The sequence below is a fragment of a genome, unplaced genomic scaffold (assembly GCF_019419815.1).
Source record: "Pyrus x bretschneideri cultivar Hongxiangsu unplaced genomic scaffold, Pyrus_bretschneideri_v1 Contig8, whole genome shotgun sequence".
Classification (NCBI taxonomy): domain Eukaryota; kingdom Viridiplantae; phylum Streptophyta; class Magnoliopsida; order Rosales; family Rosaceae; genus Pyrus; species Pyrus x bretschneideri.
This window is the reverse complement of record NW_025999820.1, coordinates 7,905,402-7,931,550: the sequence shown is the minus strand read 5'-3', so window position 1 is coordinate 7,931,550 and position 26,149 is coordinate 7,905,402. Positions and strand designations below refer to the sequence as shown.

The following is a 26,149-nucleotide window of genomic DNA, read 5'->3' as shown; positions in this document are numbered from 1 at the left end:
GAAGGGTTTCTATATCGGGAAAGTGAGATGAAAAGTTGGGTTGTAGTCTAACCAGGAATGTCTGCTGCTTAAGGCTTGTTGCTAGCTAGCTAGCTAGAGCCTAGAGATTGCTAGTTGCTAGGTTAAATGTTTAACAGTAGTTCTGAATCTACTGATGATAGCGTCTGATGACTCTGATGTAGCTATAGTGCATAGGGTTTCGATTCTTTTGACCACGACAGTACAGGAACAGGAACGCAAACACACGAGTCCTATTCAGCGTGCTAGTTACTTGAGTTAACAGTTTCATAATATCATGCATGCTAGGGAGAGCTCAAATTTTGAATGTGTCTAGGACCAAACTGATTAGATTTATATGTACGCGCGGTAGTACAAAATCCTTTGCTTTTGCAAATTTTTTCAATTTTTGATACATATGCAAAATTATATTACCAGCAAGTAACACTGTATGTATGATAAATATAGCATCTCTCCTTTTCTCTCTAGTGTTTATACTATTCGACCCATAAAGAGAATCTATATATTAATATGCTCTCAGCGACTAAACTAGGTTTTTAATATGGGGTTGCATTGTTTTTGTGTTTGCTTGACATAGGTATATAAGGATGTTGCGTCTATCGTTTTTGTGATAGATTTGTACTGGTAAGACATATTTTATATTGGTGACACTCGTTTATTATTAGATGGCAAGTTTACTTAGGGATTTCCTGCCTTGTTATTTATGCAAATTTCTCTTCAGATCAAGAAATTGGTCACTGTTAGAGGTGAGAAGCTAAGATCTCGTACTTTGGACATTGTGCAAATGAGCAAACTATAGAAACCTTTCTATGTCGTGGACACATACATGCTTCCGTTAAATCAAAGACTTGAGGAGTAATTGTTTAAGTCTTTTATATCATTGATAGGGTATAAGGCACCAAATTTATCCAAACTCATGCAAGTGATAGGAAACAACAATATGAGTTTTTCATTGTACATTCTTCAAATGAGAGGTATGTGGAAGTAATCAAGGTCCAGTGGAGAGCTTATAGAGTTGATTAAATTGATTTACAAATCTAGGGAAATTAAGAACCGCATGTGTCGATATGAGGAGATAAATAAACATAAGAAATGTATATACCATAGTGACAAAAAAAAGTTTTAGTTCTACCATATATCCATCAAACAACATGTGTTTCAAATACTTTCTAGATATTTATACAAGATGTGGCCAGATTCACAAAACTTTGTCGTGTTAACATTTCACTAGTTGAGTTAATTTGAACACTAAAACTTAATTTCAGTGACTCATGTTCAATAAATTATTTGCAATGTAATCAAAGTGCATATCCACCAAATTACATGCGTGTCTCATGATACAGATACACAATATACAAGGTGTAAATGAGTAGTTTGTACTTGGACGACAATATCGAGTTTGAGTGAGGAGTGTGATTGAGAGATTTTGAAGATATTAACGTCGTTGGTTATCACCTATCTACCACAACGCATGTCCCATCTTTCTCTCTCTCTCTCTCTCTCTCACAGAAGGGTTGAATGACCTCTCTCTGTTAAAGCTTCGTATGCATGCCTTGATTTTAGCTCCTGCCTTCACAATCTGTGCTATTGAGTGTTCTTGATGACCTATTAGTTTTTGTGTTAGTTTCCTTAGAAGGTCCACTCTTGGACTGCTGATTACTCCACCGAATTCATATAGATTCCTTCATAATATGATTCATTACCCAAAAATGGTTCATAAGCCAGTTTCTCAAATTGGTTCAAGCCCCTTAGCTTGTTGAGTATTTTTTTCATATCAAGCTACTAGATAGAACAATTTCATGGTGTTTGAAAAATGTCATGGAAACCTTTCTATGACGTTTTTCAAACGCCACAATGCACGTCATAGATCGATGAGTCGTGGAAAGTCTGCCAATACAATGACATTGAACAACGCCATAAAAAGTCCTTTTCATGACATTGAAACATATGCTAATCTGATACAGTTTGATATTGTGATTACAATGCTTTCTTGTGATAACCAGCATCTGCATGAAAAAGAGAACAAACTTGATAGTGATTCTCAAAGAAGAAAAACCAAAGCATTAGAATCAATGGTGATCAGATAAAACCGTTACATCAAAATATCATAGAAACAAATTTAGACAACTTGAGTTTTAAACACATGGTGATCAGACAAATCCAAACATTACAACAAGGATTCATTATATTCTCAAGCAAAATGCTTCTTTTCTATTAAATTTTTTAATTTTACAAATGGGTAAATGTCATACAACAGATTCAAAAATTAAAAAAAGCTCCCTGATAGGCAACACATCAACAGACTAAATTCAAAGACTGTACAGTTTATTTGTCAAATGAAAGTTATAAAACATTGAACTTACGTCTGCCATACATATCCAGGCCAGAAAACAAAGTTTTGATACTGATTTGAACAAGGTAAAAGTATGCAAATCAAAGTAAATTATATGTAAGAAGAACAGTAAATGATTGCATAACTAAAACAAAAACATATGCACAGGTCTACACACCTTACTCATCAGTCATCATGCATCTGCGTATATAAAGACCGTAAACCTAAGTGCCGGTGGACGGGTGGAGCTATGAGCTATCTCAGATCGCACAACCAATAACTCAAGTACCCAAAAAAGACTAATTAAGAGTATTAAAAAAATATTATCAACAAATAAGTGGGGATATGACTCTTGGCTGCGCAGAAAGTTGGATGCATGTGCTTAGATTGGGCAGCTCACCTTGCACATATGAGGATGTTGGTCGTATTACAAAACCACCTAATTGTTTGGGGATGTTGGCCCTTTTGTTACAACAAGTCTCAAATCTGTTATATTATTTTTTAGGCAAATTGGAATGATATTTGGTTAGCTCGGCTCGTCGATAGCTCTACTCATCACTTCATGAAACTTTGTGAAATTGAAATTCACCAAAGTCATGTTTTAGGGTCAGACCTAGGTTTACTTAAGTTAGCAAGAAAAGTGTGTTGTTATACCACGCAAGTTCAAATTTTTCTTCTCACGACTTGAATAAATTTAATATTTAATTATCTTATCATTTATCAAAGAGGGACGAAAAGTTAAAAAACCTCATGTTTTGGGCTACACATTGGCAAATTGGTTGACTTGGAGGGCTGCTTCTAATAGCTTAGCCCCGTTTAAATATGACCCAAATTAAGGAGCACTCGACGGCCAAGATCATAGAGCGGGGAGCAACACTATGGAAGGCCGGCCTTCCCTCAATTACGGGCCTTAACAATGACTACCTTCAACATTTTTTTTAAAGAAAAGAAATATTTCATAATCAAATCAAATAATAAATATCATCAAAATTACATAATTACAAGGAACCAGATCTCCTTCGAATCCCAAAAAACTAAGCACCCTGAGAAATAAATTAGGGTTAGTGAAAATTGATCTAACAGTTACAATTATTATAACTTTTAGAGGGACTCCATGTTTGTAGCCGTTTGATTAAATTTCAACGGTCCAGGATCATTGCTCAAGGTGCTCAGTTTTTAGGGATCCGGTTTCTAATTACAAAAGCACCAGAAGTACAATACAAAATTTAGTCACATAATCGCATCCAACTAAACGGAGGAAACTTTTAAATGCAAATGTGGGTTTTTTTTTTTTCTCACCCTCCCGTGAAAAGGAAGGTAATTTTATGATAATTGTTTTCCCTTGAGGTATATTCATTTTATTATAACAAACTCATATTGAAAATAAAGAATTATTACTGCACTTCTTTTTTTTTTTTTTTTTAATATATGGTTATGAACCATGAATGCTTCAACCATGTGATTTTACTTTTCTTGAAGAACAAAAATAAGGAGATAAGGTCATTTAGTACTACGGTCTAGTAATATTTCTCTTCACTTATAAGTGAGAGGTTTTAGGTTCGATTCTCGTCAAAGACAAATTTGAACCACATTACTGCTAGCTCATTGTGAGGCTCAGCTCACTTCCCCACCCTCTTAGACCATCTCCAACTAATAGGATAAAACTTAAAATATAAGCTTTAAAACCCTCCAAACCATCTCCAACCATTGGGCTAAAATAAGCCACTGGGGAGAAAATATATCTTTGGGCTAAATTCCTCCCAGAAATTAAGTCTAGCTTAAATTATTCTAAACCCACCAAACTGTCATATTTCAAACCCTTTTATGTTTTTTACTTATAATCAACAGATGTTGTCATTGCAAATTTTCGTCGTCTCTAGCTTTGACGAAAATGCACCTGCAAAACAATCAACACCTTTGATCAAGGACCTAAGCCTCTCGTGCCCACGAGGTGGGGGGCCGGGGGGGGGGGGGGTAGGTCAATGGATCTTCGATGGCTAAGTTAGTTTCTCTGAGAAGAGTAAAGTGTTTAGGGCTTTTAGGGGTAGCAAAAGCTTACCGAAATTTGGTAGAATTGGGGATATATATAGGAGGAGAGGGCCGGCCTTAGTGTTAGGGTTTTACCCTACACATGGTGGCATCCTATTGGCCAAGGTATTATGGAGAAATATTCTCAAGATATTAAATAGGAAATAATATCTTGAGATAATTGAGTAATTATTCCTAGTTGATTTAAATAGGGATTACTTAGTTGAATGTAGTCAATCTTTAATTGAGAATGTATTAAGGATAGGATTTGGGTAAGGGAAGTGTTATTCGCACTCCAAAAATCTTATTATACACTCCTCACAAGTGTATTTTTCTTTCCTAATATAGAAAGTTTGGAGTGTAGAATGAGATTTTTGAAGTGCTAATAACAATTCCCTTTGGGTAATTAATTCTTATCTTTAATGCTTTGACTTTTCCTTACCAAGGGCATGTGAGCTGTGGGTAGTCGTATTTGCCTGCAGGGACCTTCAAGAGTGTGAGTTGAGCATGGGAATATCTGAGAAGCATGCCCAATTAATGAGGGCAATTTTGTCTTTCTTGGACAAAAGTCATTGTGTCGCCTCCAGAATATTTGGGATTATTTTAGGCTCCATAGCTGTGATCAAATAAAATCAAATCTAACGATAAAAAAAAAAATTTTGACGGCTCAAAATTAAATCTGATGTTTAAAATAATCTTTTAAAATTATTTAAATCAAATTTCACTTAAAATTGTATGAATACCTATGTATTTGTATGATTTTTAATTACTTATCGAAATTTAAATATTTTTTAGATGAAAATGTTTGTAAAAATAAATTAGGATAATCTACAAAAATTTTATTTTCCAAAAAGTTACCGAAAAAAGAAATTAGGCTAAAATAATTATTTAATGATCTCGGGCTAAAATTTTAAGCCATAACCATTGGCGGAGAAAAGCAATTTCTGGTTTATGGCTTAAATTTTTAAGCTTGATCCCCAAGGGTTGGAGATGATCTTAGTATAGATAATGTCGTTTGTTCAAAATAATATTGTGAAGCTAATTCTCTCTCATATTATCATCCCCTTCCATCCCCTCTCCTTTCATACTTTCTTTTTTATCTTTTTTTTTTTAAATAAAAAATTTAAAATAAAATTAATGTAGTTTAATCGTAAACGTTTAAATACGAGAGAATCCTACTATAAGGCGAAGGTGAGTTTAGGGTACCCGAAGTTCTTGAATTGTGCAGGGTACCAAGTACCAACCCGAGGATCATGCATGCAATTAATAAAAGGATCCAGCAGAGACTTAAAAGCATGACCAATCAAACACCCAACCCCCACAATAAGGTTTAAAAAAAAACAAAAGTGCTAGTAACCGGAGGACATTGATCATCTCCGCATTTAGGTGTTACAATCCACCTAATCAAATCATTCGCGTCATTGAAATTTGATCCAACAACTAAAGTTATTATAACTTTTAAAATAGGCCTTTGGTTATAACCGTTTGATTAAATTTCAATAGCTCTGTTGATTTGATTAGGTGGATTATGACAACTGAATCCGGAGAGAATCCATGTCCGTAACCGGACAGAGATGGCTTGCCCATTTACACTGTTATGGCTTTGCCCATTTAAACTATTAGGTGGGGAGTGCAGTGAAGAAGTTTCATCGACTCATAAAATTAAACTTCGAGTGAGCAGTGTACTGTCTTGGTAAATAAGACATTATTCTTCGATTTTAAATTTTCATTGTAGATTTTAAATTTTTTATATTTAAAAAGTAAAATACATTATGTAAGGAGTACACAATGAAAATTTTGAAATATCAATAACAATTTTCTTTTTAAATCTTGTTATAATACATAATTATTTCAACCATATGATTTTCTTTTTCTTCAAGAACAAAAATAAGAAAATAAGGCAAAGAAGATGTAACGCCAATGTTGCAGTTCAGACCATCGTCAAACATACAGGATAATCAGGTGAGCCAAATAGATAAAACGAGAAAGTCCAAATAATTAACTAGGTTGCTACGAATAATAATGTTTAAGGAAAAGATCGTTCTCCCAATATTTAGGATTTGTTACCAAAATTTGTGGTGCATGCAATTCCTTCTCAAACAAAATTTATGACCCAACTTAAAACCAATGCAAAACTACCTTTCGGGTTTCATTTATCCATTTTTTTTTTTCAACGAGAAAGATCCGGGTTTCATTTATCTTACACGGGTTTCTGGTGGCTCGTTTCCCGCCCATTTATGACCAAACTTAATGCCCTTTAGAAGTTCACAAAAAATGTATTTTCCCTTTCGTTTCTTATTTTTTTATAGGGATGTGATATCCACCACCTCATTTTACTTCTCACGTACCTTTTTAATTTTTGGCCGTTGGATCGGATAAATTGAAGAAAATCAACGGATAGAAGTTATCAAGGGGTGTGTGAGAAGTAAAATAGGATGTGTGGATAGCACACCCCTTTATTATAATGTTAAAAATTCGTACAAATATTAAAGATGATAGTTTGAATCAGATTCAAGTGGTTCTCAATTCAAGGAGACTTCAACCAAGGTTTTAAAGAATGCTAGGCGTTAGTCAGGTGGTGTGTTGGGGTCTAGCGCCTAGTGGGGCTTAAATATACTAGACGGATTTAAGTAAATTTATTATATATCGTATAAATAAGTACCTGTTTTTACTTACAAATATACATAATTGTATTGAGATATATAAATTACAAAATAAAATGTTATATACATTAAAGTATCATAACATAACAAACATATAATGAGTGTTCATTCAAATATTTAACAAGTTTTTTTTTTTTTTTTCAATTTGTTGACAAAAATAAAATCCAAAATGAAAGTTATCGATTTTTATTTACGTGAGAGTTGCCACCTAGGCAAGTGTCTAGGCAGGCTAAGCAATCGCTTAAGCGTCCATTAGGCGGAAGCCTAAGGAGGTCTAGACGTCCTTTTTAAATTTTCAAACGCTTTGAAATTAATTGGAACGGTGACTAACCGTCTAACGCTTAGATGAGGATTTTTAGAACAATGACTTCAGCATAACATGAGGAGAGGACTGCCACCGACCCCACATCAAAGCACGGGGCCGGTGACAATTATATCTCTTCTTTTGTCATTTGTCATAACGAGATGAATTTACCAATTACATATGTATGCATTGCGTGACAAATTGTAAGATATGTATGCATTTTCTGTTTGTTGTTTACATGACATATTACAAGAAAATAAAGGAAAAGAGTCGTGTTAGTACCAGTCGCTTGTGATTGTGTGATGCAACGACAACGGTTGATCATGATTGGATCCACATAGATCAACATTTGTTGTTCCCCGCTACACGCAACGACGGACACAAACATCTTCCTTGATAAAATTTGTTTCTCTTGTAACGTTGCTGGAGACATTTGGTGGGTAGCAATAGCATTGATTGACTTCAGGAGGCACACCAACTGCAACTATCTGATTAGTTGGATAATTTTAATGCAACACAGCGCCTTTATTTTAAATCGTGGAGATTTTTGGAGTTAGAGCATACCAGTTACGTACCACCATGGAAGCAGTGAGAGAAGTGGAGGAAACTTTGTCTGAGCTGAGGCAAACATTCAAAGGTGGCAGAACCAGAAGCATTGCATGGAGGAAAAAACAACTCAGTTCGCTTCTCGAGCTCGTGAATGACAATGAAGAAAACATTTTCAGAGCACTCGATCAAGATCTTGGCAAGCACCCTGTTGAATCTTATCGGGACGAAGTAAGAGTACTTCTTCAAAGTTGTGTTACGATGGCACGGACGTCTATTCTTTAATTGTCGAAATAATAAGATGTCGATATTAATTATTTTTGTCGATAAAATATAGCAACATGTTATTGATGTATTTGAGAAATTAACCAAAAATATAGTTTTTTAGTATGTCGTCGATATTTTATATCAAAAAAAAAAAAAAAAAAAAAAAAAAAAAAAAAGAGGTTTCTGTACAGTAATTGGATAATTCTGTTTTGCTGTTTGATTTTAGATTGGAGTTGTGAAAAAATCAATCAACCATACTTTGAGCAATCTGGAGAAATGGGTTGCTCCTAAAAAGGTAACTCGAATTTAGCTAAAATTTTGAATAAGAAAGTGAGCAGAAGCATGTTCAAACACAAAGATATGAAGCACTACTGATTTAGGTTTTGTTATTTCTGTCACCTATGTGAATTTCTGGCATCTGGGAAGGTGGGATTACCATTGCCTATGTTCCCGACGTCTGGGTGGCTGCTGCCCGAAGCCCTCGGCGTAGTTCTCGTATTTGCATCTTGGAACTTCCCAATATGTGAGTGCAGTTGCTTTCTCTTGTCTGTTTATTTTTTACGATAACAGTGGCAGTAGTATAAAAAACTGTTCAAATATATATGACTGTACATTTTCTATCCAAGCAGATCTTCTAAACTGCAAGTATTATATCTTCAAATCGTTAATTTTCGGCGTTTATGTAGCCTTGGCATTGGACCCTATGATCGGAGCAATAGCTGCAGGGAATGCAGTTGTTCTAAAACCTTCAGAGCAAGCGCCCGCGAGCTCTTCCTTTCTTGCCAACACCATCCCTCAATACATGGACAGTAAAGCGGTTAAAATTGTTGAGGGCGGAGCAGAAATCAGTGAACTACTCCTGCAGCAGAAGTGGGACAAGATATTCTTTACTGGTATAGATTTTCAGAATCACCTCAGAATACAGAATTTCATTGACAATGAGCATACCCCGTTGTAAATATTAATTTGCCTTCCAAGATAAATCTTGCAGGAAGTCAGCAGGTCGGGCGTATTGTCATGTCTGCAGCTGCAAAGAATTTGACACCGGTTGCTCTGGAGCTGGGTGGAAAATGCCCGATTATCCTAGATTCCATCTCAAGTCCTTCGGATTTAAAGGTTTGCAATTTTAATGGATGTGGAAGAAGTCTTAAACTATACACTTACTCATGTTGCTTTCATCGTGTTGGCCCGCAGGTGGCAATCCAAAGAATTGTAGGAGGGAAATGGGGACCTTGCAATGGACAGGCATGTATTGGAGTTGATTATATGCTCGTTGAGGAAAAGTTTGCTCCCACTGTGGTATGTATAAATCTTTTCTCTACGGTATGTGTAAGGACTAATGGTGTATTGTCTTCGAGATGATTTCATGTACAATTTGTTTGTAATTCAGATTGAATCGCTGAAGAAAACAATCAAGAGGTTTTATAGTGAAAGCCCAAAAGATTCAAAATGCTTAGCCAGAGTCGTAAATAAGCGCCATTTTGAGAGGCTGCGCAATCTCTTCAAAGACCCTCCCGTTGCAGCTTCCATTGTACATGGTGGTTCACTTGATGAAGAAAACCTGTAAGTTCTCAATCCTTTTAGTGGGCCTCCCGCTTGTCGAATCTGGTGAGATAAATCAGAAGTAACTGTTGTTATAGCATCAGTAGAAGTTTATCGATTCTGTTCATCGAACTTTTCAGGTTCATAGAGCCAACAATCTTGCTAGATCCTCCACTCGATGCTGCAATCATGACCGAAGAAATCTTTGGCCCACTGCTTCCAATTATCACTGTGAGAAATTGATGCAGCCCTCGTGAGATTATTTGACTCTCCGGAAATATTGTTCTGAAGAACTTCCGATTTGATTTGTGCAGGTGAAAAAGATTGAAGAAAGCATAAAGTTCATAAATTCAAGGCCGAAACCTCTAGCCATCTATGCCTTCACTAAAGATGCAAACTTCAGGGGAAGGGTTTTGTCCGAGACATCTTCAGGAACCGTGGTTTTCAATGACATCTTGATTCAAGTACTGCATCTTTCTATTCGTGCTTTTCTTTTCCGATTTGATTTTTCAAACAATAGAGGGGGCAAAAGATCTAACGTCATCACAAATATTTCTATGTGCAGTTTGTCTGTGAAGCTCTACCGTTTGGTGGTGTTGGTCAGAGTGGCTTTGGGAGGTACCATGGAAAGTATTCTTTCGATACTTTCAGCCATGAGAAAGCGGTTGCGCAAGCAAACTTCTTCATTGAATTTGGGTCTAGATATCCTCCATGGAATGACTTCAAAAACAATATTATCAGATCCGCCTACAATCTCAATTACCTCAATTTAGTTTTGCTCCTACTGGGACTGAAGAGGTAGAATTAACACCGAGTCATCTAAGAGAACTTTGCATTATATTTTCGGGTTCTGCTAGTAATATGTTATGTATTTCTGATCATATATCTTTACTCGAACTAAGTTTCAATTCTGTCGAACAATCTGTTCTGTTTTCGTAATGAGTGCTTGACAATTTGTATTGCTATGTTTTCGGCAATTTGTAATTTGATATTGGAACTATTTGCTGAGAAGTAGCAGGTAACTGGATTGCAAATTTTTTCAAAGCATAGCAAGACTAAAGCAAAAACACTGAAGAACTTCATAAAATTGAACTAACTTTTGTACAATCCGAAAAGCACCTCTACGGCCACTTCTACTACAAAATTTCAAAAATGTAAGTAGAGCAGGGAGCAAAACCAAAACCAAAACCTTCCTCTTAAGAATTTCAAAGATCATAAAGTTCTTGATTCTGCAGTTAATTCAGGATTTTATCCCAAGGCTGGAAATTGATCGTCCTTCAGTTCGAATGAAGCATCAGGTTTTTTCCCACCTCCCCGCTGAGAGTAGTTTCCAAATCCACCACCCTGCTGCAGATGAGGCCCTTGAAATCTACCATCCCGCTGCCCACGAGGCCCTTCAAGTTTATCACCCTTGTTTGGTCTGCAGAACTCATTGATATTAATAGTCTGCGTCTTGATCTTCCTCATGGAAGCACCATCTTTCCTCTTTTTAACTTCTGCAGACTTTTCTTGGCCCACGGGGACAGACATTTTCTCCTTCTTCCCAATAACTTGCATTGACTCAAACTCCTTAACAAGAGCTTCAGTCCTCTCAAAATCCCCATCGACACTTTTCTTCGCAGCCTCCGAATCCTTCTTCTTGGCACCAAGAGCCTTCTCCTCATACTCTTTCAGAGTGTACTCCTTGGTAATCTTTTTATCCTCTTGAACACTTGCAGGAGCAGCAGCCGTGTTTTCGCCTTGGATCCTATCCTTGTTCTTCTTCATCTTTTTCTTAAGACTTCCATTGATATTCGGCTTCTTTTCCTTCTCGTCAGAGCTCTTTCTGCTGACATTTCCATTGGCCCCTATACCTTGCAATTCAGAATTATTCCCCTGCTCCTCACTGCCCTGTTCTTGTTGCTGTTTCTCCTTCTCGTTCTCCTTTTCCAACCCCTCACCATTGTTGTTACCCTGGTTGTTTTCGGTATTGTTGTATCTTCTCCTTTCTTGATGACTATGGTCTCTCCATCTGCCTCGCCCCTGCCTCTGACCTCCAAACCTACCTTGAGCCCTTTGCTGATCATCACCGCCGCCCTGCACCATATGCTGATCATCAACGCTGTGATTATGATGATTAGGGTTCCGCCGAGCGTGACACTCTTGCCAACACTCACCATCAAAACCATTACCAAGCACATTAGCTTCCTCAACTTCCACATTCTCACTCTGATTACTTCCATGTGGGCCTCCGTTAACTGCTCTGTAATACTGCCTTTTACCACCATAATAACCCCCGTTTCTTCTTCCATAGTTTTGCCTTCCATTATTAACCGTCGCCACTCCACCCTGACTCTGACTTCTCTGTTGATAACCACCGTTACCCTCTCTGAAATACCGCCTCTGACCATTGTCACCGCCGTTACCCCTACCATAATTTTGGCCTCCATTCTCAACTTTTCCTCCCTCTCCTCCCTGGCTCTGACTCATCTCCTGGTAGCCGCCGTTGCCATCCTTGTAATACCGCCTTCGACCATAATAACCTCCGTTACCCCTTCCATAATTTTGGCCGCCATTCTCAACCTTTCCTTCTTCTCCTCCCTGGCTCTGAGTCCTCTCTTGATAACCGCCAATACCCTCTCTGTGATACCGCCTCTGGCCATAATAACCGCGATTAACCCTCGTGTAATTTTGGCCTCCATTGCCTCTGTAATTATTATACTTCTCGGAACCAATACTAGCAGCACTGGATGCAGATTGCGCTTTCTCCGCTGCCTTCTTCTTCTCCTCCTCTTTGTTCTTCCTCTTTTCCTCCTTCACCACTGCAAGAAACGCAACCTCCGCCTTCGCGTCCACGACGCTGATGAAATCGCCGTCATCCAAGAGACTGAAAGGGTTGATGTGTTCAACCTCAGCCATGGAATCTAAAGCCAAATTTGGGTAAACAAACCGGGAGAGAGGGAGAGAGGTGGTTTGCTAAGGTTTTTCTGATCTCAAAGAGAGAACAGGCACAAGAAATAGGGGCTCTCAATATTGGCCGTATTTATTGGCGCAATACTTTGACCTACCAACCCTACTTACTTACCTTGCTTGCGCTGCAAGGCAAAATCAAATCCTACAGTCGTTGATAGATACTTCCTTTTTTTTGAAATTGATCTGTTCTTGCTCTCCGAGTAAATTACTTTCTAATTTTCGTTGTTTTGAAACTATGTCATTTTCGATTGCGAAGAAACTCACAGATTAACTGAAATCCGCATCGAGCATTCAATCAAAACCGACAGTGAAATAAGTAGCAAAGGAATTACCTAAAAACGGGAGAGGAATTCAGTTGGGCGAGTGAGATCCAGATGGATGAAATCAGGAGAGTATCCTATCCCAAAAATAACGACTTGCATTTCAAACAAATACAATTTTATAATTGTATTATTAATTCGGATGTCATAAGTCAATCCTCTCCTAAGAGCATCTTCAATGGAGTCCCTAAAAAGGGACAATCACCATATAAAATGGGTATAAAACAAATATAGAGACAAAATGAATTTCTAATGTATCAAAAAGTGAGTCAGGGACTCACCGGATACGTAGTGTATGTCCTTATATATAGGGACTGCATAAGGACAACCTTGAGTGGAAAATGAGGTCCACAATCTTGATTGTAGCTTTTAATGCTTTTAGTTCATTAAAAAATGGTTAACATGAACAAAAAAAATGTGCACCTTGAGTGGAAAACAATACCCACAATCTTGATTGAAGATTTTTCTTTCAATACTTTTAATTAATTAAAAAAAGGTTAACATAAGCAAAAAATGTGCACCTAATTAAATTATCACATAAAACCATAAAAACTTCAAATTTATAGATTCTATTATAAGGACTAGACCTAACAATTTCTTACACGACCTGTTAACACGACACGTAAACGACACGAAAATAATGGATTTCGGGTTAACACGATAACTAATCAGGTCACACGATAATAACCCATTAATAAAAGGTCCTTAACATGTTTACACGAGAGTGATACGCATGTAACCTGTTTCGACATGATAAGAAAAAAGTTATTTTAATGATTTTAATTTTTTAAACTACTAAAAAAAACTTACTATAAAATACAATAGATATAATGAATATGTATATATTGTTTATTAATTATTATTCTATATAAATTTAAAATTTTAAGTTTTATTTATTTATTTATTTATTTTTATAGTATATTATAGGCAAAGTTTGAGATTAAAAATAAAAATATCAAGTAACTTAATGTCACATCCCGGCCCGGGGCGGACCACTTCCCGGGCCGCTCCACCACCGTAGCACGATATTGTCCGCTTTGAGCCCCGACCACGCCCTCACGGTTTTGTTTCTGGGAACTCACACGAGAACTTCCCGATGGGTCACCCATCCTGGGAATGCTCTCGTGCGCTACTCGCTTAACTTCGGAGTTCCCATGGAACCCGAAGCCAGTGAGCTCCCAAAAGGCCTCGTGCTAGGTAGGGATGGGAATATGCATTTAAGGATCACCCCCTGGGCGATGTGGGATGTCACACTTAAAAATACTAAACACATTAAAAAAATTATAATAATTAATTTACATGTGCGAAAAATATGAAAAAAATATGCAAATGCTCATAGTCGCATCCTCTACGCTTTGAGGATGGGTATATGATCGTTTGAATTTTTAAAACCATACAAACTCTCATGAATAGTATTTTTAAGGGAGTTCAAAATAAACAAAATTCATAATCATTAATGTATAAGTCTAAAAGATGTGAAAGCATAATAAACGTTCATAATTGCATCCTTAACGCTTAGACAATGATTACATGGTCATTTAGATTTTTAAAACCCTCCAAATCTCATGAACAGTGTTTTTTATTTGAGTGCAAAATTAATAATAATTATTGTAGAAGTGTGAAAAATGTAATCACTCGTAATGAAAAACTTTACAACTTTCATGAAGGGGTCAACTCCGAAATTTAGTATGTATATACTAATTTAGTATTATGTTTTACATTTTTTTGGGTCAAATTATGTTTTTCATTTTTATTGATTTAAAATATATTTTTCTTAACGGGTAACATGTAACGAGTCGGGTCATATTACCCATTTACTTTAACGAGTATTACACGACACGATCCATTAAGCTATCAGGTATGACACGAAAACGACACGAATGTCGTATCTAATAAGGACTTTGCCATTGGAGGCCAGGGGCGGAGGCAATATATGCCTGGCATAGGCCTAGGCCTACTCTCACTCTTTAATCCCCTCTAAATATTTAGTATTATATATTTATTTATTTTTTATAAACTTAGTATTATACACCTTTTAGTTTACACAAAACTTTTAAATTCTATTCACCAATAATTAAAACAAGAGGTCTTTTTTTCTTTTCACCCAACAACACTCATCCTAAAACTAAATCTAACTCTTATTTTGTATACAAGTCAATAACTCTTAAAATTAAAATCTAAAATTTACTTTAGTTTTATCAGAAGATATTCTTTTATATTGTCAACCTAAAGAATAATAAACTTTGAACTTTTCCTCCTTCCCTTGTTGAATTTCATGTATTTTGCCCTCCATATTTTCAACCCAAAACAATGTTAAGGTTTGTAAATCTTTGTGTTCTCTTTAACTTTTTACTAATAATATGGTCTAAAAACATGATCCCCTAGCATTTTTCATTGACTTGATATTAGAAGGTTAATTTCTTTGAATCCTCTTTAATCTTGATTAACTACTCTCTATATTAACTTGATATTAGAAGATTAATTTTAACATGAAAAAAGTATTTAGCGCCTCAAAAAAAATTAAATTAGATTACAACTCCAAGCATGTATTATACCCTTTTATAAACATTATCTTTTTTTTTAACATTAAATGAGGTTCCTCCTTATGCAAAATCCTGACTCGGCTCCTAATGAAGGCAATATTCTTTTAAAAACACAAAGATTCCTTTTTAAGATCTTAAATTACTCCTCAAAAGTCATGGTTCCATTGGAGATGCTATGTGTCCCTATCTCAACCATCAAATACAGTCAACCTAAAAAAAAGTTGACGAGATTTGGATTATTACCACAAAAAGCTCATTTTAGGGGATAGACTGGTTAGGAAACAAGGAGCCGTGTATGGACGCAGCCGCAAATCGTCGTTGTCTGCGGGAGCTTCTACCGTATACCTCAGCGCTGGCCAATCAGAACGCGGCAAAACCAGAGAATGCCCCGACCCCCACGGTCTTGGCCATGAGAGGAGGAGCTATAAGCATCCGAATCACCACCAGAATCAACCCCCAACGACCTCGACCACGGCTACCCTTCTGCGCGCGCACCACCATCCACAACAACTCCATGGCCGACCGCGACGGCGATGCAGCGGCAGCAGCAGCAGCAACGAAGACTCGAGTCCCTCAACCGATTGAAGCAGCAAAGCCGAAAGAGGGAGAAGGAAAGTCAGCGGAGAAATCACCTCCGCCTCCGCCGCCAGAGAAGCCGGAACCGGGCGATTGCTGCGGCAGCGGATGCGTCCGGTGCGTGTGGGATGTGTATTACGACGAGCTCGACGAATACAACAAGCTGTACAAATGTGATTCCAACTCCAAATCTTCATAGCTTGGATTCGAATTGATGTTGTAGATCTTAAGATTTTTGTATCCAGATTGAACATTCACAATTTAAACAGAATTTTTTTTTGAATTTTGGTATTTTTCTGCTTGAATTTCTCGATGAAAAATTAAATTTAGAAGAAAAACAAATAAAAATTAGGGGAATTTGATAAACGGACCCGCCAATTAATGGGCCCGGCCCACGGATTCTGATATGACGCGAAATGATAAAATGTTGGGAATGTCGTTACAGCGGGATCGCGGTGTCGTGGAGGGAAGATGCGTAGGTCAGAGTTAATGGGCGGTGCTGTGATCGCGGCGGTGGCGGCGGCTCTGCTACTGTTTGGAAACGCCGTCGTTGTGGAGGCTTCAGCTTCGTCTTCTGCGGCGTTCGTGCAGAACGCCATCTACTCCAACAAGATTGCCATCTTCTCCAAATCCTATTGCCCGTACGTCATCTCCCTCAAACCTTGAAATTCGTAGAGCAATCAAATTGTAATTTCAGAATTTGGGAAATATTTATTTGCATCAACATTTGTTTTATTTATATCCAGGATCATAACATCTTCAGATATGTCACTAAGATGTTCATTTCTGTGCTAGTAGTGGGTTCATTGCTTTCTGAATTCTGTTCAGCTATCTGTTATATTTTGTTTCTGTTTTAGTAATGGTTTATGATTTCGGCGTAAATATTGCGAAAAGAACTCTGTCCATGCCCCTGTGTGTGTTAATTTAAGTGATTCTGGAATGAGGATTCTGGCATTGTGTGTTGTTTTGTGGCCAGGTATTGCTTGCGTGCCAAGCGCATGTTTGCCGAATTACATGAGCATCCGTTTGTTGTCGAACTTGATCTTCGAGGTATGAAATGGTTACGTCTTTTTGTTAATCTTTGATGAGCTGGTTATGTATAATGCAAGAAGGGTTTGAATTTGACTCTGAAAAGATGTGTTTAGATGATGGAGCTCAAATTCAGAGTGTTCTTCTAGATGTGGTGGGCCGAACCACTGTGCCGCAGATTTTTGTGAATGGAAAGCACATTGGTGGCTCTGATGGTGAGCTCCCAGCTGTGTTTGTCCTTGTTTTAATGCTTTTCATCTGGCATTGTTTCCTTCTATCTGCTTTTTTAATTTGTGACTTTTACAATTCAGACCTCAAAGCGGCAGTTCTGAGTGGCCAGCTTCAGAAGCTTCTTAGTATAAGTTGAGGAGATATGTTAGATTAAGAAACACGAGCGCAGATATGAAGCTGCATATGGGGATTAAAGAGTTAGTTCTCTGACTTTGATGTAGCTAAAATGATTTTTCTGTCTGCAAATAATAATTGATGTAATGTTGAATTGGCACAACCTCATCAATTTTCCACAACATTTGAGAAATCATATGTATTTGATAACTAGCAATCTCGGTTTTTCTATTTTTCATACCCTAAGATTTTATGCTATCCAAATTGAAGCAATGAATTCAACAACTGTTTCTTTTGTTGATGACACTGATACAGAAATGATAACGCCTTCATTTTCTAGGTGAATGTGATGTATATGCGTCTTGCATATGAGTTTTCAATCATTACATGTATCTCACAGGTTTACATGCATTTAACAACATGAACAAATACATACAATCTTGTTCAGTCATGTAGCAAAACTAGGTTGCATCCGAAATGACCACGATGCTAAAAATTGGTTAGTACATCACTGGTTCCGGAGTACAAACAGTTTGAGAGCACGGTATATGAGCTGAATGCTGTGTTTCTGTGTATGTTAAGAAGACTCTCTATCTGCATATGTGGTTGGCCGCCAGTTGCCTTTCTGTGCGCTGAGCATTCCTTCTTGGTTTTTGGAGACGGTTAGACTAACCTCCCAATGCAGGGACTTCAACAAGTTCTCAACCTCCCCAATTGTGCTCGACTCATCCCGGACTATAAACTTACCTCCTGGTCTGACAATCCGATCAACCTCTCCCAGTACCGGAGCGAGTTTGCATCTGGGAAGCGAAAACAGGTACATCGGCTTTACCATGACTTAGGGATCATAAAAATGAATAGCAACATAGATTTAAGTTGTACCTCTTTTTAAGCTTTGAAAAGAGATGATCTGCATGAAGTAGGTCATAGCTTCTGGGGTAAGTGCTAAAGGATTCACACCAGTCATGGTAAATTCCGAAAAGACCCCGTTCATAGATTATGGGGAGTGTATCCGGTGAATCTATATTCACCACATTCATGACCCACACTTTAAGGTCCTTCAGAGCTGCAGCAAACCTGCACTCATGAGCACAACGTAGTTGAGATTACCACTTAGAATTACGTAAACCTAATCGAAAATCATCGATCAATGAGTAGTACCCTCCATAAACCGCTCTCATGTCCATACAATTTCTGACGTTCGACCAGTTGATACCCAAACTCTTCATGTAAGTGTTACTGATAACACGTTTCCAGTGCTCATAATCTGTTGAAAAATCTTGGGGTGCTGGCTTCCCATAGATGCCCATCTGGGAGCTGTTTAACCAGTAAGGCGGAGTCTGCAGGCGACTAGGCCATTTCTCAGGCCATTTAGTCCCTCTCTCCAATTTGTCTGTGGGTGCCCGGTGCATGCACGCCTGCAGAGGTACGTACCTGTAGAGAATTATGTATATATAGCCCGGGTCATGATAAACTTAAACCGTGAAATTAGGTCATCAACGGAAACTTAGTTACCAGGCAGCATTAGGGTCATCGTCGTTTTTGCACATAGGAGGCTGCTTTTGCTTTCTTTGGTCATAGCATTGGTTTGAGGTTGGTTTCCGGTAGATGGCGGCCCCAACTGAATTTACCTTGTCCTTCTTGATGGCTACAACCTCCCAACACATGGAGGCCGTCAGTGCCGACATTTCTACAAAATTGAAACAACCTCTATATTAAACAGTTTGATGTTTGTTGTTATCAGACTGTCAATCTAACATAAAAAGAGAACGAACATTCCTTGTTAAACTATACTCGTTCATAACAAATTTGGTACCCTACCCTTCCATATTTCGATATCCTCTTGTTCCTTCCTGTAAACAGGAGTGGCTGACCACACAAAGTAACCCCCAGGCCGCAGAACCCGATTCAATTCCAAAAGAAGCATACCACCTGCAGTGTCATGACAAAGTAACCATAACAGTGTGTAAATTATAAACGTGTGTGGCCTGTTAGACAAATGTTTATATTGTCAGACTTGTGAGCCTAAACCGCACATTCTGACGTACCTTCTATGTGCCAAGGGACTCTGCATCGCGCACAATGCACGACATCGAAGACCCTGCTGGGGAAGGGCAGCCTTTGAGAACCCATGACTGCAGAGATCGCAGGTATGCCTCTCTCAAGGGCAAACTGGACTTGAGCTTCGTGTTCATCTTTGGGTGCAAACGACATCGTTAGAACGTCTCTCTCGAAGAGATATCCGCCAAAGCTTGCAACCCCACAACCAACGTCCAATATAACTCTAGTGTGCTTTCCCCATGCGATCTTCGGGACTGCCTGCATGCAACTTAATAACATTATAAGACTGATGTGCGCATTATGATAATGGCATATAATGACGGAATTAGAAATTTATATTAGATGTGAAATCAATGGTGAAGGGGTACTTACGTTTTGAACGAAATCAATGTACACGAGGGCGCCATGTATGAACTGGGTCCCGCCACCAGGAAACGTCAAAAACTCACCGGAAACCTTCACCCAGTTCTGGTGGCCCTTCACCTCCGCCAGCAACGTGTGCGGCACATTATGATACCATATCTGCCAGACCACAATTAAAGAGTTACACCCCCACAAATCCAACCGTTTAAATAATTCAATCACACACGATCCCACAAATCATACATATTTCGCACCTTGTCTCTGCTTTTCGGCCACGCGATGGACTTTTGGTACCCCTCCGGAAGCGGGACCAGGCACGTGGGCCCCTCCTGGGGACAGTGCCGCTCGCGGTGCTGGAAGTGTTTGGTCGAACGCAGTTTTTTCAGAGCCTTCTCGTTGTCCAAACACGGTATATAATCTGGACCCGCCGTGACGTTGCAGAGCTGCCACGTGTAGCCGTAGATGCCGTCCTGACCGGCCGATTCGTCCTTGCGCCTCTCCTTCTCGTTCTCCGATTGCGCCGCCTGCGTCGACCACGACTTCTTCGACTCCTTCGACTCCTTCCGAACCGTGTTGTCCCCGCTTAGTAACGAATCGCCCGAGTTGGACTCGGTTGCCGGAACCTTGCTTTGATTGGCTGCATTGGCGCCGCCGTCCTTCTTGTTCTTCTGATCGGAGTCGGACTCCTGCTGGGTTTTTTCTGGATTCTGTTTGTTCTGATCTGTAGTTGTTTCCGAAAAGTTCTGATAGGTAGATTCCTTGCTTTGTACTTGCAAGTTCGCAGCTGCATGGCTCGTCTCGTCCGAGAACTGCAACTCACCGCTTTTGGTCGCGTTGGACTCCGAATTCTCCTGCTGCTGCTGATAGTTTTGGGATTCTTGCGATGAATTCCCCTGCTTCCCACTGCTTAGAAATTCTTGTTCGTGCTGCTGCTGGTGATCCGACGATACTGCATTTTGCTTTTGATCTGCATTATCCGATTTCTTATCGCTCTGAGAATCTTGAGAATTGCCTTCCCCGCTTTCGGAATTATGATTGTTGTCCTTGTTATTTGTGCCTTCCTGCTCTTGTGAATTGCTATCTGAACTGTTCTTTTGACCGTCGCTTGTGATTATTTGATCGCCGTTCTTTTCGGATTGATCGACGGCGCCCTTCTGGTTTTTTTTATCAGATTGATCGACAGAATCTTTCTGAGTGCCCTGTTCATCGTGGTCGGCTTGTTGTTGGTTGTGTTCCGCCACCGAGCCGCTCTGATCCTCAGCCAATTGGGTCTGGCTGATTTCTTTCTCCTTCTTATCTTGCAGCTCTTCGCTAGTATCTTGTTTATTATCACCGCCTCCGCCGTTGCCACTACTACGTTGTTCTTGGTCGGATGAAGTGGTACTACTACCGCTACCCTTTGTTGAATTGCTCAGCAGATCATCGGATTTGATGGCATCGTCGGGGAGATCGCCCGGGTTGTCTTCAAACGCCTTCGGTTTTTCATTATTATTATTATTGTTGTCGTTGTTGTCGTAACTGTTTGTGCTTTTGGTGATCACTAGGTCCGAGGCAGCATCGTCTGAGGAGGAGATCGTGGCAGTTCGAGCACTTGTGGAGGTTTGTGGGACTCCTGAGTTAGAGTAGTTGAGCATCCACACAGCCAAAACGCACACTGCTATGAACACCATAATCGTCACAGTCGAAGCGTAAGAATTCGACGAAGATGACCGCTTGTTGCTGCGCGACCTTAAACCTGGCGCCATTGTTCTCTCTGTGTCTTTGCGATTGGGAGAGAGAGATCATCTGAGTTATGTTTTTGTGGAAAAGAGGATGTAATGAGCGTGGAAATGTGATTTAATTGTCTGAGGGGATCTGTGTTTGTGGAGGAAGACGAAGTGGGAGAGACAAAGACGCATTCCAAGTTAGAATGTCTCAAGATCCAAAGGAGTCGGACAAGGGAATTTGTTATGCAACCAAATATTTGGTTTTTCCATGCAAACCATTTGCAAATATTGCATGCAACGTAGAGGGGTAGGGAAAGATGGGCCTTTGGCGGCCTCTTAGGGCACCTTGAAGGGCCCAAGTTTGATTTTAGGAGAGGAAGATAGTGAAAGTCGTGGGTTTTGTCCATCTAGTATGTGCCCACAATAGGATCATGAAATCTCAAAACTTGAGTTTGTTTTTCAGAGATTGATTAAAACCCAAACCCCAAAACGGGGATGTATAAGATTGTATTGAATTGGATAACGCATTGAATTTAATATAAGTTGAATGAAGAAATGAATGTCAATTTTCAAATTTTGTTCAGGTAAAAAGTTGACATCGATTTTAGCCTTTAACATATATTGATCTAGTGAGTTATTTACGAAGTTGAACAAAGTTCTAAAGTATTCCATCATTGTAGTTTTTTTTTTTTCTTTTTTTTTGAACGAACGATATCATCTACACTATAGGGAATGAGGTGGCCTTAGCCTTACAATGGGCTAGCAATAATTTGGTTCAAAATCGCCTTTTCGAAAATGGAACATAAAACTTCTCACTTACAAATGAAGAGAAATATTACTAGACCGTAGTACTAAATGACTCAATCATTGTAGTTTCTAAGCCTCAAATCTCCACAATAGCAAATTTGTATGTTGACACCTATAGGGCTCATTTAGTATTTAGGATTTGATTTCATTCATAACTAATTAAATTCAAGATATATTAAAGATAGAGTTGTATGATTTTTTTTTTCTTTTCTTTTTTGCATTTGAGAGGATTAGAAGGGGATTAGACCTTAAGGAAACTTATCTTTTTCAAATCCTGCGATTTTTGCAGCGATGGGAAGGGATGAGTTTCCCTAATTAGTGGTTCATTTTCTACTTTCAAGTTGGACGCAAATTATATCTTTTTTTATATGCTTGAAAATAAAATTTAAATTGTAAACAACTTAAAATAGTTTTTTGCTTATAGTTATTAGTTTTCATTTTGTGTGACATTCTTAGTGTATTTCTTCCACATTTTTCCACGTATTCTCTCTATCTCTAATAGAAAAATGAAACGTACTAGAAATTAAAAACTAAATGATTATCAAATGGGTCCATAAAAGTTGCTAAGTTGAGTTTTTTCTTGGGTTGCCCTAAAAGATTTAATAATGTTTTTGCGGTTGAACTGCAGCTAGAAATGAAAACATTTATTCAGACGACGACTGCATTGTAACCATGCGTGCTTGCTCGTATAAAGTAATGAAGTCCTTTCTCCTTCTCAGACGAGGAGTTGGAAGAGGAGGAAGGGCAGGCTCGTCCTTGACAAGGATGTCTATGTAGTCTCGTGATATTCTTCATCAGGGTAAAAGAGTTTATCAGACCGAGAAACAGACAGGTAATTACCATTCCTTGCCGTCCATTAATATTAAAGTTTCAATTTATAAACTGAAAGGAACCCTAGCTAGCTATATATCTATATATATATATATATATATATATAAAAGAAAAGCGCCAGATTTCAATTCATAAGCTACAAAGGCTTTGAATTTGATCACTAATTACATACATGCAACCCAGGTGACAGCACCGCCCTTCCCAAGGGAACTCACCTAAGCTATACCTAGTATAATCATCATCATCTCTCATTGGCCATTTAATACTTTAGACTTTAGTAATATTTTCGCTCAGTATATATTAATAGTTTAATAACATATCACATCACGTGTAATATGATAGAAGTGTTGGTTGGAGAGGAATCCGAATTCTCGCAAGATCCTCTTTGTTGTGAAGATTTCGAAAATTTGTAAATCGTATTAATTCATCGTATATTATGTGATTAGAAATTATTTTAAATATTTTTATTTAAAATTAAACACAAATAATACTTAAAAAAAACTGATCGCATGATATACATAAACAAACACGATTTACAAATTTCTATAATCTTCGTCAAAAGGATCCGAAGAAGATCCCTGTTGGGTTGGAGAGGCTCCACCCACACACACGCATACATACCTAGTTTTATTATAATCGGAATGCCATCTGTATTATCGTTTCAATCATATTGATAATACCACCTTGACTACGAGTTTACTTAGGGCATTTGAGTAGTTAACAATTGATCGTTCTATTACTAAAGTATAATAATTTCTTATTTAATACGTTAACAATCTAAAACCAGAACACATCAAATAAAAGAATCGGGTTTAGAGCCGAGGTTCCATCAAATGATAGCTCAAACAGTCAAACCAGCTTACAAAAACAAGTTTAGTTTGACTTACTTTGTGAAGTTCGAACAAACCCTAATGTTGAGTCTTACATCATATTGAACAAATTCACGAGTCTTTCGGTTAAGCCCTTCTAGCTAAACATAATTACTTATAACAAATGAATGTTGATAAATCCACCCCGTTGTTTTATTTCTCCACCCATTTTTCAATAATTTTTTTAATGTCAATTTTAACCTCATGTAAAATGACATATAAGGACAAAGCAAAAAACTAGTTGCTTCCAGTGATCTACAAGCACACCCTAAATTCACACCCAAATTAACAATTCATGGACTCACAAAAAAAACTACATTCTTGTTCGGATTTTATCATTCTACATTGCTTTTGAGTGTCTCAATCACTCCCTCAAATTTTCCAAAAATGTTGAAGACACAGGTACTACTGTGGGGAACCATATGATCAGAGGCCACACTCGGAGCAAAACTTCGTAGAAGTCGGTTGAATTGGTTTGGACTTTGGAGGCAGAGGCTGATGGGTTTTCCTATTCGTATGTTTTAGTGCTCGGGGTTGGTGATAGAAAGGGAACAGGTGCACATGGGGGTTCTGGTAAGTGGGTAATTGGGGGTGGTGTCGAGTATGCACGCCGGGTGTTTGATGGTATGAGTGAGAGAAGTGTTGCGAGTTGGAATTCGCTGCTTGCCTTCTATCTATGGTGTCAGGAATTCGCTGCTTAAGTGCTATGTATGGTGTCTGGATGTTGATGGTGCGCAGAGAATTTTTTATGAGATGTCGGAGAGGAATATTGTTTCATGGATTAGCATGATTGTAGGGTGTGCTCAGAATGGGAGGTATAAGCAAGCTTTGCCATTGTTTGGTCAAATGAGGAGGCCTGGTGTGGAATTGAATCAAGTGGGCACCATTATCAGCCTGTGCCGAAATAAGGGACTTAATTTGAGAAGGTGGATTCACTGGTACATTGAAGAGCAATTGTAGATGAAGTCCCAGCCGTTGTTGGTGACTATGTACAATGCACTCATACAAATTTATGACAAGTTATTAATTAGAGGTTATTTTAGGAATAATAGTGAGTTTGGAAATAACATTTTAACTTTTTATGGTGGATAAAATTATAATGTGGATAGAGAAATAAAATAACGGGATGAGTCTAGTAACACTCTAACAAATTTACAAGTATCGAACCAGTTATCTTTTTTTATCACAAAAGAATATTATAATCGTTATTGCTCTTCCCTACCATCAAATAAGCTTTTTAAAGTAGAAATTAATTACTTGATGTGTAACCCATTGACTTGGAATACGACATCACGATAAATACTATTCTGAGTTTGATTTTTTTTCTTTTTATATCGATATTGCATGTCGTTATCTCTTTGGTAGTCAGTCCTAAACCTTAATAGTACATAATGAAAACTGACTGCACAGTATACAATGAACGAACATGATTTCTGAATTTTCCAAAAAATGATCCCGCAGAGATTTTGATTTTGAAACATTGACGACCAGTAGAACGAGAGGTTTATATGCAGTCAGCTATCTTATCTGGGTGTTCAAAGAGTACTTCCACATACTTTGTTTAATACAGTGAAATTCTACCAATTTTAAAACTACTTAAGGATAGGATCCTCTATGGATCCTTTCATCCTAATCCACTAAATCAGAGAATTCGTGTTATTAAAAATTAATTCAACGATTAAAGTTATTATAACTTTTAAAATGGATCTCTATTTGTAACCGTTGAATCAAATTTCAATAGCACATATTCTTTGATTTGATGGATTACAAGAAAGTACTTAATTACCATAAAAAGCTATGTAAGTATCAAACATCTTGTCGTGCCAATACGGAAGTGATTTCAAATACTATTTTTAGTTTTTTACAAACCCTTCGTTATGCCAAGCTAAAGAGATTTTGAAAGAGTTTCTCAAAAAAAAAAAAAAAAGAGATTTTGAAAGATTAATCAGTGGTAGAACGAGAGGTTTATATGCAGCCAGCGATATTATCTGGGTTTTCAAAGGGTACTTCCACATACTTTGTTCAAAAAGAATATATGATACAGTTA

General features: G+C 38.0%; 3 protein-coding genes across 3 annotated transcripts; 2 read left to right on the top strand and 1 right to left on the bottom strand.

Annotated features, from left to right (window-relative positions):
• Positions 1–7,842: 7,842 nt before the first annotated feature.
• LOC103938024 (aldehyde dehydrogenase family 3 member F1-like) lies at positions 7,843–10,714 on the top strand. The gene is made up of 10 exons (XM_009348019.3): positions 7,843–8,122; positions 8,385–8,453; positions 8,585–8,681; positions 8,845–9,051; positions 9,150–9,274; positions 9,353–9,457; positions 9,549–9,721; positions 9,841–9,931; positions 10,015–10,164; positions 10,266–10,714. The coding sequence occupies exons 1-10, from the start codon at positions 7,925–7,927 to the stop codon at positions 10,500–10,502; spliced, it is 1,452 nt and encodes a 483-aa protein (XP_009346294.1). The 5' UTR covers positions 7,843–7,924; the 3' UTR covers positions 10,503–10,714.
• Positions 10,715–15,739: 5,025 nt separating this feature from the next.
• Positions 15,740–17,682, top strand: LOC103938023. The gene is made up of 5 exons (XM_009348017.3): positions 15,740–16,264; positions 16,537–16,732; positions 17,068–17,141; positions 17,237–17,335; positions 17,432–17,682. Exons 1-5 carry the CDS (start codon positions 15,811–15,813, stop codon positions 17,485–17,487), a joined length of 879 nt encoding a protein of 292 aa, XP_009346292.1. The 5' UTR covers positions 15,740–15,810; the 3' UTR covers positions 17,488–17,682.
• Positions 17,683–17,946: 264 nt separating this feature from the next.
• On the bottom strand, positions 17,947–22,455 carry LOC125473239 (probable methyltransferase PMT27). The gene is made up of 8 exons (XM_048575821.1): positions 20,144–22,455; positions 19,899–20,048; positions 19,514–19,784; positions 19,287–19,397; positions 18,981–19,155; positions 18,627–18,899; positions 18,348–18,542; positions 17,947–18,265 (listed from the first exon to the last, which is right to left on the bottom strand). The coding sequence occupies exons 1-8, from the start codon at positions 21,632–21,634 to the stop codon at positions 18,043–18,045; spliced, it is 2,889 nt and encodes a 962-aa protein (XP_048431778.1). The 5' UTR covers positions 21,635–22,455; the 3' UTR covers positions 17,947–18,042.
• Positions 22,456–26,149: the final 3,694 nt, after the last annotated feature.